The sequence below is a fragment of the Ambystoma mexicanum genome, chromosome 9 (assembly GCF_040938575.1).
Source record: "Ambystoma mexicanum isolate Mex_15411 chromosome 9, UKY_AmexF1_1, whole genome shotgun sequence".
Lineage (NCBI taxonomy): Eukaryota > Metazoa > Chordata > Amphibia > Caudata > Ambystomatidae > Ambystoma > Ambystoma mexicanum.
The window spans coordinates 1063131719-1063149574 of NC_090931.1; the positions used below are offsets into that span (position 1 = coordinate 1063131719).

General features: G+C 42.6%; 1 protein-coding gene across 1 annotated transcript in view; it reads left to right on the plus strand.

The window, feature by feature from the left end:
• CD302 (CD302 molecule) overlaps positions 1-17856 on the plus strand; it is a 231649-nt gene that overhangs the window by 154785 nt on the left and 59008 nt on the right. Inside the window, exon 4 of the mRNA XM_069616353.1 lies at positions 4520-4696. Within this exon, the coding sequence (XP_069472454.1) occupies positions 4520-4696 (177 nt within the window). The remainder of the gene's footprint in view (positions 1-4519; positions 4697-17856) is intronic.

Sequence of the window (17856 nt, forward strand, 5' to 3'; positions counted from 1 at the left end):
GAATGCGACCTTAACAGAGGCGATAGATATGCTGAAAAAACTACAGAATCAGATGATAAATTAAGTTGACGAAGTTGATGATGACAGTTGCTTTGGAGCACTGTTTTCATGGGTTCCGCAATGGATGGCAGATGCATTCAAGTTCCTAGGAGCCCTGTTGGTGATGATATTACTTGGATTCTGTGTGATCAAATTAATAATCTCGCAATGCCAGAAGACTGCAAAGAAAGCCATTGGGATGAAGATCATGACTGATCTCTAGTCAGGATGGAAGCCCAAAGACCTGACTCATGAAGAAATAAGAGACTTTGTGAAGGCCAGCATTTATGCACCAGAGGGAACAAAGTTCCTGTATCCAAGGGATCACAGGAATATGTGGGAAGATGGATCTATTGCAGTCCAAGTGGAGAATGCCAACTGATGACATGGAACAAGGATGAGTACGTAAGAACAGCCGGATGCTTGAAGGGAGTCATAAAGATATGGACCCCAAGGAAGCATTTCTTCAGACCAGAATGTCTGGATGCAGAAGACTAAAAATAAGTGAAGGATGAAGAAAAAGTGGATGCAAAGAAAGAAGTGCGAGTGGTCGATGAATCGCCCAGAGGATGGAGTGAAGAGGAAGTGTCGAGTATCAACCCCACTCCAGTTGCCCCTCTCCCATTGCCTATTGAGTTCACACCAAAGTATGTGACGTATGAAGAACAGTCAAATCAGCAGTGAGTAGCACATGGGCTCGGCCCAGTACCTATCAGTGTAACAGCACCTATTAATATACAGAACCTGAGAAAGTCATATCTACATCCTAGACAATATGATGGTTGTTTGAATGAAATACCAGAAGAAGCAAAGAAGATAATGAAGGAAGATGAATGGTGATGTCATAAGAAATCGGACGGACGCACATATAGAAGATATAATGACCTAAGAATACTGAAAAGAGACTAAATAAAAAGGAGATACCACGTTTAAGTGACAGTTTGGGCTCAAGATGAAGAAACTTATGCCACATACATGATGAAGATATTTAGATAATTTAAACGTGTACAGATGCAAGTAACTGCAAGGGGCAAAGAAATCGTGAAGCTAGCTTATGCTTAATAGTCAATAAATTGCGGCAAGCGCCAACGTTTACAAGTATATACCTCAAGAGCACTTTATGAATTAATGAAAGTCCACAATGCATATGAGCAGAATTGAACAAAGGTTACAAAAGGCCTTAAATGGAGTGTGTCGTAGCAAGAAAATCGAGAGAGAGCAAAACTCAGCTAAGGATGACCATGCCAAGAAGCCACGGTCTTATCTGGCTGGAATGGGCTGACATTGGATACAATTAAGGAGAAAAGAGAACAGAGGATCCTGTTCAGAAAGGTCAAGATAAACCACAGACATCAGAGAACTGGTAGAATTAAATCAAATATATGAAAAGACAGGGTGAAAAGCAGATTTCACGATGTCCAGTCACATGACAAAGACAGGCTGGAAGAGTGAGACTTTCACACCTATGCATGGATCCCCGCCATGCCCACACTCCTTTAAAAGTTCTCAGAGCACAGAGCACACTCAAGGCCAAACTACAAAGAAGTAATTGACACATGACTACTGAGGTGATGATTGATTGTAGCATAATTGGTGGGAAGCTGGGGTGCAGACGAGCTTCTCTGGAGCTGGATGTTCTTTCTGCATGATGCTAGACGTAGGTGGAAAAGTATGAGTGGGGTTGATGCCAAGCCAATCATAGTGGACCATGTAATCTAGGGTCCTATAGTGAGTAGAGCCAATGGGACGTTGTACTTTTAGTGACGTTCCTAGTGGCCATTTTGAAGGGAGGGCTTAGTTACCCCACCTGACATTGATTATCTAATCCCATTTCCCCGTTACCATATACAGATATAGTACCTATGTTTTTGCTATAAATATTGTGTTTTTTCTGAAAGTAAAGAGAGCGAGAAGATTGAGCGATTGCTGATGTTCGTTGTACTCCCCATTTTATGAGCTTGTCATTAAACGGACTCACTTTGTGAAACTATTGAGTTGTCTTGATTATTTGATGCATGAGTATGAATCTGCATCCCCATCTATCTCGAGGGTACTGCTACTCGTCTTAAAGGACTGTTTGGAGATCATCCAGTTCACCCCTGTACCCTGGCTTTGTTGATGCTCTCCCAAAGGTTGAGAGAGGAACGTAGGATAGAAAACATAAGCTTGTATTACAAGGCCACCAAGCTGAGGGTATTGATCCCGTACCTTAGACAGAGGTGATCTTCAATGGGTGGGGTTGGATAACCTCCAGCTAAGCCCGGCGACGTTGGGAGAATGGTTGTGGGTCTCCAGGACAAAGTTATTACGCAGGATGAGGGAACACCCCATTTTAGGGACCATTTGGCGTATTTGGAGGAAGGGGCGGGCCTGGGGGATGTTACATCGTAGCCCTCGCCATTGGGATATCTCTGGATACCGGTAGTTGGGGAGTCTATACCAAACCCAGAGAGGTTTCAAACCTGGTATGAGGTAGGGTTGGAGAGGATTGGGCAATTGTGGAAGGGCAATTGGGGGAAGGACGAGAGGTTAATCTCAATAGTCGACCTAGAGGAGGCACTGGGAATAGGTGCACTCTGTCTTCTTGTACTTGCAACTGAAGGAGGCTCTGACGTGTGAGAAATGGAAAGAAAAGATAGAAAGGGAGCTCATGTCTTTGAAAATTTTTTAGATACTGCAGCTGATTCCAGGGGTTTTATTTGGGCACTATATAGGGCCCTGGTTGAGACAAAAGGGAGGTCCATTGAGGGACTGAGGCAGCGTTGGGAAAAAGATTTGGGGATTGAACTTGACCCTCACACATGGCAAAGACTGTGTTTCTGTGCCTATAAGACTTCGATTTCCTTTCAGTACAAACTGCATGTCATTAAATTACTGCACAGATGGCAGTATAACCCGGTTAGGCTTTCAAGAATGTACCAGTCAGTGAGTCCAATGTGTTGGCATGGGTACGGATCAAGGGGCAAATACTGGCACATGTGGTGGGGATATGTGGAGATCCAGTCCTACTGGGATGAGGTCTTGAGCTGGATCAGGGACCTGGGTGGGATCACAAGAATGAAATCACTGATGCTGGTTTTATTTGGGCTGCAGGAACAGGAGGAGGAATACGTTAGGCTGCCGAAAATGGTTCATGGCCTACTTTTTGCAGGGAGGGCATGCCTGACGACACAGTGGATGTGAGTAACACCCCTGGAATGTCTGAATGGGTCACCACAGCCCGGAAATTGTACTTTATGGAACGCTTAACAGCGGCGTTCCACGGAGAGCCCGGATCAGTGGAAACGGAGTGGGCAGATTTTTGGTAGATGCTCCTGGTGCCACTTAGTATGTAGGTCAACACTTTAAAGCAAGGTCGGAAGTTGCCGCAGAGGACTCCTCGAGGGTTGACAAGTGTCTATGAGCATGTTAATGTCAACAAACGGTAGTTATGTGATTAAGGACCGGGTGGATCTGAGGGTGGGAGGTAAGGGGTAAGAACACTCTTTTGCATTAAGGGGGATGTAATGATTTTCAGCTGCAGGAAGCGGTTTCTCTGTATTGGTGCAGAACTGTGTTTTTTGTCGGAAAAAACAAAGTTCAAATGAAAAAGAGTAAACTGCTGCCACCCCTATGCGCGGTACTGTAAGGTGCTTGGCAAATAGATAAAAAGTTACTAAGAAATGGAAACGTAATCGAAGACTAAGGGAAACATAGTTACCCAGTACTGAGAGCCTGAAGGATGTGTCAGTTTCCCCTTAACAAGTGAGCGAAAGCCCAGAGGAGTGCAGCTGAAGGCTGTGTGCCACTGGAGATAATCAGGCTAGGTGAGGCAAACAAAAGCAAAAGGTTTGGGGGGTGTCCATAAATGGAGGGAAAATTGCTCCTAAGGGAAACCTTTCTTAACACTCCACCCCACCTTGGTGAATAAAACTAGGATATGCACCTAGCAAACGCGGACGGCCTCTCCCCAGGACCTCTGCTGACCGCCACTCTAGTACTTTGCCCGGCTGCACTCAGCAGACGTGGCCTGGCTCATTTCTAGCCCCGCCCGTCCCTCCATCATGTTGAGTATGTTGTACATGGTTGCTGGGAACTAGATTATCCCCCCTCTTCACCGCGAAGACGAGACATAATAGCTGCATACAGCCTGCCCTCGAGCCATCCCTGGAGTTATGGGACAGTAAACCTCGTTAAACGGCCTTGCTGCATTTGGGCCTTTACCTTGGTCTTCAGACCCCTTACATCCCGGTACAGTCCTCGGCTAGGTCTATAAAGCTTGAAAGCTTGAATGAAGGGATGTTGCCTGATTCGAACTAGACAATAAAACCATGGTCTAATGCATGATAACCGACAACCCTTACCTTCTGCCACAGCCCTGCGTAAAGTACATATTTAATATTATGATTATCATTTGATGCACTTAAACAACAGTCCCCTCAGTATGACTCATGTTCTTGTTCTTTATTTATTTTTTTATTTAATACTTTATATATTTTAGAAAAAGCCTTTAAATGGTTTGATAATTCAGAAGTGACTTTTACAAACTGGAATGAAGACGATATCAGTGAGGAACTCATGAACACATGTGCAGCTCTTCACACGCAGTCCGGACAATGGAGAAAAATGAGCTGTGAAAATTTTACAGAAATGGTGACACTTTGCAAAGCAACACCATGTAAGTATTGATGTTTATGATGAGATATCTACCAACTTTTCTTTCCCGATCTGTCCTGTTACCGTTAACCTATGATAGACAGCATGTGTAAAGAGCAACACGCTGCATTTGTGCTAATGGCTGTCTGAGTGGCAAAATGATGAGCGAGGCATAATGTGGATTTACCCAAGGAGGGTTTGGGGGTCAGGTCGGCAGCAGTCTTCGACAACCTCACGTGTATGGTGAGTGAGGCTTGTCTCTCAGGGTGGTTAGGCTTTGCAGCCTTGCATAATTTCATGGGTGTGAATGTTGGTGGGAGTTATTTTTTTATTCCTGTGATATCTCACCACCAGATCTTTGTTTCTGGTCTGCACTGCCTTAATTTGTGATACATGGCAATCTCCATGTTCTAGTTTACTGATACGGGTCTTGGTTTCTGTGATTTGCCCACTCGCCTTCTCAATCCGCTGTTACATCAGCTCAACTTCACACACCGGGTTGCCTAGTTTACAGTTCACTGAATCGAATCCAGCCTTCATTTTTGAGAGTATCAGATATAGGTATGGAGAAAGGGCCCCAGGAGGCTCCATCACCGCCGTCTAGGCTTAGGGGGCGATGCCATGCTGCCGCTGTCCTCGGTGGGGGTCCACAGCAAACGATGTGCATCAGCCTCCTCAGGCCTCCACTCTGGAGGCGAGATTTGTTTAATAAATTTAAGTTGGGACTGAAGGCTGATGCCTTTAGCCATGTGATCAGGTGCAACTGGGATAGCTTCACTGCCACCTCCTTTTCGAGCTACCTACCCCATTACTCCCACTATTGATTCAAGTTACTTCTACTACCTTTGAGGAATCCTATGGAGTCATCGCTGATCCCCAGCCTAAAATCTCCTCCCACGTGCCAGGGGAAGGCAGCCGCTACCCGATCCTGATCCTGAGGGTGGTATTATGATGGAGGATCGCATGGGAGGAGTTGGATGCCTGGGAGAAGTGGTATCCCATCAGGAGAGATGTGGTATGCTCCTCTTCCATGTGAAGAAGACTATAATTCCAGAGTTCCTGATGGCATATTGTTATTATTCAAATCTCTCTAGTTGTGAAATTCTGAAACCCCTCCTTGTCAAATATCCTCAACAAAATGACATTCACAGTACATATGTGCACAACACCAACATAACATCTTCTATCTCTAGTGTTTCTGATTTAAACACAAATTTAAATCAATGTAACATTAAAAGGTTTGAAAAACCTAGGCACTCCAATTCCCATAAGGCCTCAATTACTGAGACGAGGAAGAGGAGGAATGAGTCATTGTAGAATGAAAGGAACATCAAACGTAACGTGCAGTCTAGTTTTCAAACTAGTTATCAGCTGCGCGGGGCATTTAAACCTGATGAAGAACTTCAATGGAACAAAGGAGAGGAGAGCGAAGCAGGAAGCGTGTCCAACAGCAGAAGGAGAGATGCAGAGACGGGCCATGCTGGGAAAGGGAAGCGGTCACGCAACCGCCTGGAGACCTGCTTCACCAGAGGAACAGGAAACCAGTGAGAGAGGAACAGGGGAACCACTGCAATTCAGACTTCCGCTGCGAGCTCCAAGAGAAGTGGTCTTGTGGGGCTGCCCTGGTTCCATCGAGAGGAGTTGGAAAGCTGATGCGGGAACCAAAAGAGTGTCTACACGACCGGGAATGCCTTCCCATAGAAAGCCCTTTGCCTCAGCCACACGTCAGACCGGTGAGTCGGCCCAGAGAAGTTGGGGTCCTGGAATGTGTTTGCAAACTAATGAACAATTGAATAGTTGATGTGAATACCGACCAAATAGAGTGGAAAAGCAAGCATTGTACATATCTCCTTATATGAAATACAAATGTACGGAAAATTGGAACAATCATTGCCACCTGCCAAGAGATGTTAATGCAAAGGTTGAAAGGCAAAAGTTGTACAAATCTCCTTATGAGATGTCAGTTTGGGGAAACTTGGAACAAGCATTACCACAAGCCAAGAGATGTTAATGAAGAGGTTAACAGAAAGAACCTGTACAAACCTCCATGTATGAGATCCCAATGTGGGGGAAATGGGCGTGGCTTGCAAAGTGGATTGTCGAGTGGAGGGGCAGTCTCGGGCAGACTTGGAGGCCTCGGGGAATAACAACGGACTCTACTTGGATCAAACAAGTACGATTGTACAAAGCAATTTCTGCCAGTGTGGTGTACATAGTTTGCTGTACTGTACGGTTGTACTCTTTACTTTTGCTCTGCTGATTGGTATACATCACTGCCGCCAAAGCGAATGTATAATCTGCTCTAAAATAATAAATCTGAAATGCTCCTGGTACCTGTGCAGTGTGACTCAAATAGGTCTAAGCGGAGAACAAGATCGGTCTCCGCATGGCTGTATATAAAATGTAATCGTCCCCTACTTAGCACCAAGATTCCAAAATATTTTGATGTGCAGGTAAAGGGGGGAGGTTCCAGGAGTGTTACTGAACCTGAATCTGCAAAAGAGAAAACGATAACCAGAGAATCCACTGAATTGGATAATAATGTGTTAATAATCTTGTTTGTCCCTTCAAGCAGAGATTCTACAGCAACAAATTGGTATATGTACCAATATGGAGCAAGACGTGGTTTAACCAATTTATCAAAAGTAGGGTCCACAACCAAATGAACGGTAAATCACAAGACTATCCATATTTCTAATCACGAGGACTATGAAGAAGATCTGAGAGAACAGCGTTTCCTTGGGTCAGCACAATGTATCGCAAGCTGCGAGTGAGCCGGAGGAACAGGATACACTGGCTTTAGATAATGAAGCAACCCATTTTGCCCTAAGAATACTTCTCAACCTCTAATTATCTGTCCAAAGAATCGGCAAAACATGCTGCTCAATTAGCTTAATTGGTATCTATGGCTAAGGAAAGAGATGTTTTAACACTATTGCCTGATATTGCTGCTAAACAAAATAACATAATAGCATTGCAACCTCCAAGAACGAGGCCTCCATCTGCCCTAGCTGCTGAAGCAGAGAGTCCTAGTGAGGAGGCTGTTTTTTTATTTTAAACGTTATTTATTACTGGCATGTTGACATTACGGGAGAATCATATTTCACTTAAAACAGTACATTATCAAGCATATCATAGGTGTAAAGAGCAACAATTTATACAGCATTAGGGGTGTGTGGGGGTGAGGAGAGATGGGGAATTAGTTGGGGCTTAGTGAATCAGGTAGGCGGGGTGCCAGTTCTTGTGAGTCTTGTCATGTCTTCCTCCGACATTAAGTACGATCTGAGGGGGGCCCATGTGTCTTTCGGTCTCGAGGTGGGGTGTACCCCTCGAACGTAAGGTTCTTCACATTCTTGTGTGCTGACCAAGTCTCGCATCCAACACTGGTGTGTTGGGGGGTCTTTTGATTTCCATTTCCTGAGAATGATCCGTTTGGCTACTGCACCTCCCCCCACCGCGAACAGTCTGCGAGTCCTGACCAACGCCTTTCCTATATCTCCCAGTAGATACTTCAACAGGGTGGTCATAATGTTTGTGTTTAAGATAGAGTTCATTGTCTTTTCCACTTTATTCCAGAATTGTTTGATTGGTGGACATTCCCAGTACATGTGAGGAGGCTTTGTTGGAATCCACCATTGTGCAAGTCCTTGAAGTAACAGCAACTGAAAGATCTTACAACGCTTTACCCTCAAAAGCCAAAGTTAATAAGGGAAGCTCAGTCAACTAACCAAGTAGTGGGTACTGAGGAGGTCCCTAATGATATGGCATCCTTGAATATTCCGACATGAGTCCCATTGTCAAAGAAAGCCTGTAGAAAGGCAGCAAGAAGATCTGACTGTAGAGCTGGTAACTTAACCTCATGGCGTCTCAGCAGTCGAGATAAAAAGAAATTGAGCAAATGTCTTTGCCTGAGGCCACAGGTTTGGACGAATGGGAAGCGCATCTGCAAGTGCCATCACAAGTGCCTGTTAGGCCTGGCAACGTTTGTGATCTGTGGTGCCTGCTGTTTCTTACCTCTTTACTTCTTGCTGAAACCTAGGTCAGTGTCGTTACAGAGGGACTAATACAGCCGTATCACATTATATGGACATTCATACATGCCAACCCTCCCGATTTAGGCGGGAGACTGTTACGCTCACCTGGTTCCCACGGGGGCGTCGACCGGAACTGGGCCGCTGTTATTTCCACCAGCGTGACGTGTAGTGCCGAGATGACTGACTGGACTGGCCCGCTCAGCCTAGTTTGTCTGGCTCGCAAGAATATTCTTCTGCAAAGGAGAAGAGGAATTAACCACCCGTGGAATTGAGTGTCAACCCACCTTCCCCACTCCCGTTGTCTTCCCACAGATCACTCTTGATGTCCCCTCCTTAGTCTCACCTGATGGTTTGGAAGGATGAGCTCTCCATCCTGCGTCGACCGCAGGGGCGCGTTGATGACCAGTTACTTCACTGGCGTAGAGGAATTGGTGAGTTCCAGTCCTGACTCTAAAGTCCAATTGTTCATAAGAGTTCAAATGTCTGATGTTCACTCTGTCCGATTCCTTGCAGGTTGCCGATTAATCCACTCGAAGATTTCCAAATGGCACTCGGTAAGATTCAGGTAAGTCTATTGTGTTTTTCCCCTTAGGGGCCGGGGTACGGCGATGAAGCAGAGTTGACTGTGCCGACCCGAGATGAGGTGAGACCCCTGTGGTAAATCAGGTAAGTTTTGTGGGGGGTAACTGGTATTGTCTTTGCTTTCTCCCCTTAGGGGCCGGGGTACGGCGATGAAGCAAAGTTGACTGCGCCGACCCGAGATGAGGTGAGTACCTCCTGTGGTAAATCAGGTAAGTCCTGGGGGTAGCTTGTATAGCCTTAGAGAGTCCCCTTGCTCACCTTGCTGTCTTTGTCTCCTTAGGTGTCGGAGGGCGGCCGCGAGATGGAGAGGGCGTGATGGAATGCTGAAGTACCACCAAGCAGGTGAGTTCAGCGCGGCGCCGTAGGAATGCGAAGCAATGCTTCAAAGACTTCTGTCTTTCAGTTCCGTGGCGAAATGGATGAGGATTCAGGTAAGGATTAAAGTTAAAACTCCTGTTCTAACCTTTATCCTTCTTATCTTCTTGTTTCAGGAGTCCCAGGACTGAAGCGGGTGTGGCTGAAGACTGGAGCTGCTGAAAACACGGTGAGCGTTACGCTGCAGCAAGCAGAATAACGCGAAGCACGTGTGGCTGTCCGGGCGTGGTTTAAATAGACTTGGAAGAAGATCCAGGTAAGTATTCTTCCACAGCCCCACCCAAGTAACAAATAGTCCCTTCAGTAAAATAGTCCCTCCAAGCCTCATTTGGCTTGAGTCTTCATGCACCATGGTCTGCCTCAGGTGAGTATGCAGCATGGTCTGCTTCAGGTAAGTTATCAATAATGAGCCCGGCGCCCATGGCGCCAGGACTGACTTTATCTTTATGAGCCTGGCGCCATAGGCGCCAGGACTGTACCCAAACAGCCCCTAACTGGGGCTTTTGGGCATTCTCCAAGTGGCATGATGCCTGCTTCCGGGGCTGCTGGGCCTGGTCTGGTCTTCCGGGGGCAGGCATCATGACAGAGACTCCCGATTTTTAGGTGAAAAATATTGCTATTATTCACGGTCTCCCACCTAAAATAACTGTAGCCCCAATGTATTCCTATGGGGAAATATGCCTCTCCCGATTTCCCTGTGGATAACATATACTTGGACCTAATACGTATTTTATACGTCTAATTGTATATACTTTTCATTATTTCTACAGATGCTCCGAAACTCCGCCCCAAGACCCAGAATTCCTACTTAAGGCATCTGCAAGTGCCATCACAAGTTCCTGTTAGACCTGTTGGGTTGGTGGGGTCGGAGGTAGGAGCATAGATGGGCCCTCGCATAAAGGTGAGCATTATTGACATTATCCTGCTCGCCAGCCCAAAGTTGCTTTTTGAGATCTTGTTGCTGTGTTGTGATGAGCAGTGCCATATGCGGGAACCCCGTATTTGGCATCATAATGCGTACAGTGACTTTTTTTCTCATAAGGTTGAAAGATAAAAGCGTGGCTCAATCTGATCGCTACTAAGTCGATCCTCACAAACGATTCAGAGTCACGCCAGTTGATGTACTAACCAGCAGTTTCATATTTGATTGTTCAATATAAGTCTTTGCACTAACTAGGAATAAGGCAATACCCTTCTTAGGTGAGCTTCACTTAGAATACAAACAGAATGCTTCGAGAGGTATAATTATAGTAACATCTCCGATCCACAGCAGCCATAGCTGGTAATTTTTTGCTGCCGACTATTACATGCAAACTTGGTGCATTCTGGTCCTTGAGTGCATTCTCGTTGCCTAGCGATAGTTTGAAAGAGTAAAACTTTATGAACCATTTAAGAGTTTGCATATTTGAATTCCATGATTGCGCAAAAAGCATGGGTTGACTGTTACTCTCTAGAGCTTGTTGGGCTTATTGTTTGAAGTGAATTGACGTGTTTCACATATAGACTTGTTATATGAAAGCTTGCTTAGTGGTATAGTCCGAAAGTCAAGTAAAAAGTGTATATTTCAACAAGACTAGTGAACAAAAACACGCTCAAGGGAAGCAATTAATACCTTATTAAAAAAAAAAACATGTCAGGTGGCCTACGAAGTGGGCGGCGATTTGCTGCAGAAGCTAATGCAGCTGATAGTCCTCGACAACTATGTGAACCTAACCCAACAATTTCTGAAAATTCCATTCAGGTACCGAGATTTGACAACATAGAAAATTAAATTGGGGTTGATGTGGCTTCTAAACACTCCCCTCAGATGAATTTCAAAAACAGCCATGCTACACCTAGTTGTGTGTTTGCCCAGGTGCACCGTGCTGCTTTTACTAAATGTGACTCCTCAACCTTTTCTTTGCATGAAGTTTGCGACATGGAATTTCCTACATCAATGACCCCGAGAAATATGTCTATTAATTCCAATTTTGTGGGGCGGGAAACTTATGGCCAAGAGATATCTTACCACTCCCAGTCTTATATATCCATGTTGGCTCCGGTCGTAATGGATGAGATTAATGAAACGGGTAAGACTTTCTCTTGACCCTTGTACGCCAAACCTGTTTCCCCACGATCAAATAGATGAAGTGCATCTTTTTTGAACAATACTCCAGGCCATATGGCAACTTCTTCTAATAAAACCTCTTCTAGGCATACAAGTGTATTTGATGCAACAAAGGTTGTCTCATTTAATATTTCATCAAATGACCAGAAAGCAAGCTCGCCTAAGAACAAATTGTTTGGGGATTCTGAGAATCATCCCAAAAAATCAAGCTCAGATTCCATTGCAGTCTGGAAAGATCTCTCCTCCTCTTAAGGCAGAGAATCCTTTTCCAGATGCATCACCTGCATCTAAACAACTGTTTCAAGATTCGGATTCAACAAAGCCTTATTAATTCCCAAGCTCAACAAGAATATTAAACCTGTTAGACTAGGGGCACAATTTAACTCATTACGAAATATGCAACATGAAAGGAAGCATTTCGGAAATTCTAAACAAATTATGCAGGCTGGAGAGATTTATCAGTGCATATGACAGCTTCTTTGTTAACCCAAACTAAATCTTTGTTTGTGTAACATGAATGGAGGAGTGCATGGTCTTGAGCCATGCATTTAAACCCTCATACGCAGACGCAGTGGGTAATGTGGGGATACTGTCTGATGCCATCTGCCCCCACAACCTTAGAGAGGTGTGGGATTGTATAAATCTTAATGCACAAAAAATCTTGGAGCAACAAAATCATGTTCCAGCTACAATCTCAATCTCTCTTACAAATGAGGGTAGTGAAGACTCCTCCAACTTAAATTTGTAATCTGAAGGAGGAGGATATCGGTCCGATCCGAACAGTCCATCACCACTCACAGAATTGATAGAAAGTGAAGCAGCTGCCTCTGAACGCGAGATAGAGGAGGTTGAGGAGGTGATGCCAGGCAATTCCAACACCAATTCATCACCTCAATTTATGTCACGTAAATATAAAAGGATGCAACTGCATGCTAAAAAAAAGACGTAACCAAAGACAAAAAAAAATATTGAACAGATGAATAAAAAGCCTAAAAATCAACCAATTACAAAAATTCACAGTCATAATTCAAATATAAAAATATCTAATATTACCTTGGATGAAGAAAATTTAGATTTAAGAATACTAGATGAGGAGTCCAAAACTCTATTGCAGGTGCAGGACGACTTGGGTCATCAACCAATGAATCACAATAGGTCTCCAAAAAACAGAAAACACAAAAAAAAGTTGCATCAGCTAGTAAAGGTTGTCCCAATTAATTCTCAATCTAAAAAGGCTGGCGATTCTCGATCAGTAGATATGGCTGCTTTACCTTCTGAATCCATATAAAATAATGGTAACTCTAAGCAAACTCAGTTATCAAACTTCTACCTTGTTATTGCAATAAAATATTGTCAGCGAATCATAACGTCGGATACTACAGACCTCCCTGTAGGTGTAGATGGGGTGAGTCCTGAGGTGATCTATAAACCACAATATGAACTACGAATAGCGCAGTCATCACAAGAAACAAACTCTAAAATGAAGTGCAACCACTCAAAATTAAAGCCACATTCTGAGGAAGAGCACTTAAACATTCCTGTTAATCTGGCACTTACAGCCAATACATCTACAGTTATGGGGTGGATTAATGATCCGGAAATTAATGGTGAAGCTCGTCTGAATCGTTCCTTTATCTTCAAAGTTTTCAATCAGATTCCCATGTTAAGAATTCTGAACTCCGGTGATATAAATTGGGTGACGCTTGCCCATAACAATCAAAGATATTTCAAGTAAATCCACCAATCATATTAAAACAAATTTGGGAACATCGAGAGGATCTCAAATTGTTAGGGATCTGTATGGTCCTCTTTAGTGAAGATGAGCAAGCCCAACCATTTATTGAATATCAACGACCAAGTGCTGAAATTGCTCTGGAAACTTTAGCAGGTAACAATCCTCCTCAAACAACACAATCTCACCTTATTTCGCAAGTCACGGTCATTGCATCAAACATCAAATATTGGTCCTGGATAGAAACTCTCTTAAAAACAATTTTGACCATAGAAAACAGAAAGACAATTATTAGATATACTTATTATATCTTCCATTCATGGAATGTTTGTGGCTTCAACAACCTTTTTGCATTTCTCAAGTCACAATCCCTTTTTGACACTCCATCTATAGTTTTTTTGCAGGAAACAATGTATATGCATCTTCTGTATGTTGATGGGTACACATCATTTTCATCCCCTGCTAAAAAAAACAGGCTTAGGACGCCCCATTGGCGGCCTTGCCATCTTAATTAACAATAACTTGAATGTTAATACCTCACTTATGCATTCTTCTGATGCGCTGTTAGCCATCGAACTGCTACCTAAGGGTTATAATTATATTGCCTTTTATATATATCTCTATTGGAATCCTCTACAAATGTCTATAAATACAATCTTTGATCGTCTTGATATGATCCTTGAAAATGCCTTGATACGTAATCCCCACTATAAAATCATTTTAGGAGGGGATTTTAATTCTAACTGTTCTAGTTTTACCAAAAACTTTGATGCTCAACAAAAATCTAATGCTAATTACACCCCACCAGCCTGGGACGCTGCTGGAATCAGTACCTTGCATCGTGGAATCTGTATGTGGTTGAACATGATCACGCCACCCCTATATATACGTGGCAAAAGGGACAAACCCAATCAATCATAGATTTCTTTTACATATCAGCCAATTTGATTGATAGCTGTGGTAGATAATAATAATCACCTTGTCCGTGAACAACTTGTGCTTTTGGCATGTAATAATAAAACAAACACTCATAAACATCCACATACATATCACTGGGACATGGCCCAATTAAAGCGACAAAAAAACAAAGGATTAAGGAATCTAGCCAGGCAGCATTCCTCCCTTCATAACTAGGTGGTCTCTAAAAAGAGAATCCTACAGACCTACAAGAACGCTAGTAAGACTATGAAACACTACCTCTATATAGCCGACAACCAGGCCATGGTAAATCACTAGTGTAAACGTGATGTAAAGTCCAGATGGAACATGTTCAAAGAAAAAACATCAAAGAATTCTGATAGCATGAATGTTTCCATCTCAGCTGACACTTGGTCAAGGTATGTTACACAAGCTTTTCCAGATGCATATTCCATCATTACTTTTCAAAGGATTCATCTTTCATCTTTGTCTGGAATCCAATGGTTAATAGATGACATCACATGGGCAATAAGCAAATTCAATTTCTCGAAGGCATCGGGACCGGACGGCATTCCGGCTTGTGTGATTGAAACAGATGCTTCATTCTGGGCAGGCATTCTTAAGATAAAATTTGAGAACATACTTAATACCAACAGTATCCCACGTTCATGGCAAACTTCCTTAATTGTACCCATTTATAAAAAGGGCAGCCCTTCTGAACCAAAGAATTATTGTTCGATAGCTCTGATGGATGCATTGTATAAAGTATTTACCATCCTAATACTGAATGAACTTGAAGAATTGATGCGGAATCATGATTCTTTATCTCAATTCCAAATGGGCTTTCGTAAACATATGGGGACTGCCCTGAATGCAACCATATTATCACAAGTTCTGAAGCCATTAAGAAAACTACTGGAGGCACAGTTTTCATGGCCTTGTTAGATCTAAGTTCCGCATTTGATTGTGTTATTCATAATCTATTGTGGTCCAAAATGACTAATTTAGGTTTTTCTAAATTCATTATTCAAACAGTTGCCATGTTACACATGGATACATGTTGTAGAGTTTGGATCAATCAGTAGGGGCTCTTACGGATGAAATTCCCACTCAAACAGGGGTGAAGCAAGGGTGTAACCTTGCTTCCACGCTTTTTAATTTATACCTCTGCGATATTGACTCCATTTGGCAACATCTAGTCACTTTTCCGATAAAGATAGGTCATCTGCAATTGAATTGGCTTGCTTTCACGGATGACATTATCTTATTCAATAGGACACCCTACGGGCTATAGAATAAACTACATGCATTCTTCAAATATGCTTCTGTTCACAATCTGTGGGCCAATGTTGCAAAATCCAAAATCCTGGTGTTCACTGGCAATAAGAAAAGTCCCTCCTACAGCTGGATCTTAAATGGTGCAGCCATAGAAAGGATGCCACAACTATGGTATTTAGGCTATGACTTATCGGATGTGTCTTCACAGTTAAATTGGTACAAATCAGTAAAACAAAAACATAGACCTCTTATCTCGCAGTTAAACATTGTGTACAGAAAATATTGTAAATATTCTTTGAATCCGGCCATTCAATTTTACTTGATGAAAGTTGAAGCCATACTTTTATATGGCCTGGATATGTGCTTATATGACATCAACAGCTTTCTCAGTTCTATTCAGGCACAGGTGTGGAAACAGACTCTGGGACTGGCCAATTCTTTACCAAATTCTTGCATTTGCATTAAATTAGGCTCATCTTCTTTGTCTGCCTGCTTTCAATGGAGGCAATTGAACACACATGCAAGGATGCTTCGGCCTCCCAGAAATTCCTTATATCAATAACTTGCTAAGATGCTTTTGATGTCAAATGCTCTGTCTATGGTGTCTTTCCAAAACAAAATGAAAAAAATCTTGGATATAATTAATATCAGAGAACCCCATCACTGGATGCGCCCTGCCTATGCCGAAATTATATCAATGGGATTGGGCACAAACTATAGATGAAATAGGTGGTTACAAGCTATATCAAGAATATGCACAATTTCCATATTAAAGAATGCCTAGACTTATGTATATAGAATGATTCCCATGTGCAAAGATTTGTACAACTTACATGCGGTTTAGACTGAATCAACTATATACCATGGAGCGCATCAAACACTGGCAAGAAGGCACCACTGATAGTTGTAGATTTTGTCACAACACGAAACAACTGGAAAAGCATTTAGTGATTTATTGTACACATTATGAAACCCTGAGAATTAAATATAGGAAACAACTTTGTCGAGGGAATCCTTGTGGTCCAGGTGTATAGTGAGCACAAACAAATCTTTTAACTTATCAGCGGGGCGCTTGTTAACAATAATTGATTCCGATTTAACTAAGCTCTTACCACCCATATGAACGGAAGTTCTTATGTTCTAGGATGGGGTAAATGAATAGAATCTTATTAATCTGAATCTACACGTATCCCAGTTGAAATTGATATTGTAATGTCTTGGTCGATTTAACCCCTAATGTCAAAGAAGAGCAGAATTTTTAATATGAAAATGTTGTGTGACTGTATCTCCTGTATAAAAACACGACTGCAATTTGAAAAGGTGTAATCTGAGATTGAAATAAAAGTGGCCACATGGATGCACAATACCAGCTAATCACGGAGTACATATTTTGACGAAAATGGTAATAACATCATGCCAACACAGGTACTTCTGACAATAGTAACACAGTCAATATAGGTCAATGCTACATTCCCTATTATGGGTATGTTGTTAGTAATTCAAAGGCAAAAAGATTACTTTAAGCCGAAGGCATAAACAGTTTCACTTATGTAAATGTTTGGTTAGGAATGATGCATATGTTTTCTTTTAATTCATTGTGTTGTATATATATTGTAAATAGTATACTCTTTCAGAAATATTCAATGTGAAAAGTGAACAAATAATCCTGTAAGATTTTTGTCATATGATATTATACTGAAATGTTTTATTTGTTTGAATAATTTGTAAAGGTTTTTTGCAAACCAAAAAATGAATAAAAAGGAAGATCCAAGCAAGGAGTTGCGTTTGGGAGCAGCTCAAACAATTCAAGTGCCAGAAGCCAATGTGGAAGCCCAGTTAGGTACATTAAAGCAGTCAGCGGATGCCTCTAGAGTGGTCATTTTTTTTCCAACTGTTTGAAAACCTTTATTGAAAAAATGTGTTGGGTTGGTGTAATGCCTAACTGGCCCCAACTTAGATTGTTCCCTCAACTGATGTTGCTAAGGTCCTTCGATGTCCGTAAGTCCAAAATCAAAATCCGTCTGTCGTAACCTATGCTTGCCCTCACTCTTAAACAAAATGCGATCTGGGGTCTCCTTAAAGAAAAAATGGAGGCTCAAAAAAAGATGAAAAGAAAACCAAGACTGGTTTCAGGCAGCCTTACCATCTTTATTTAT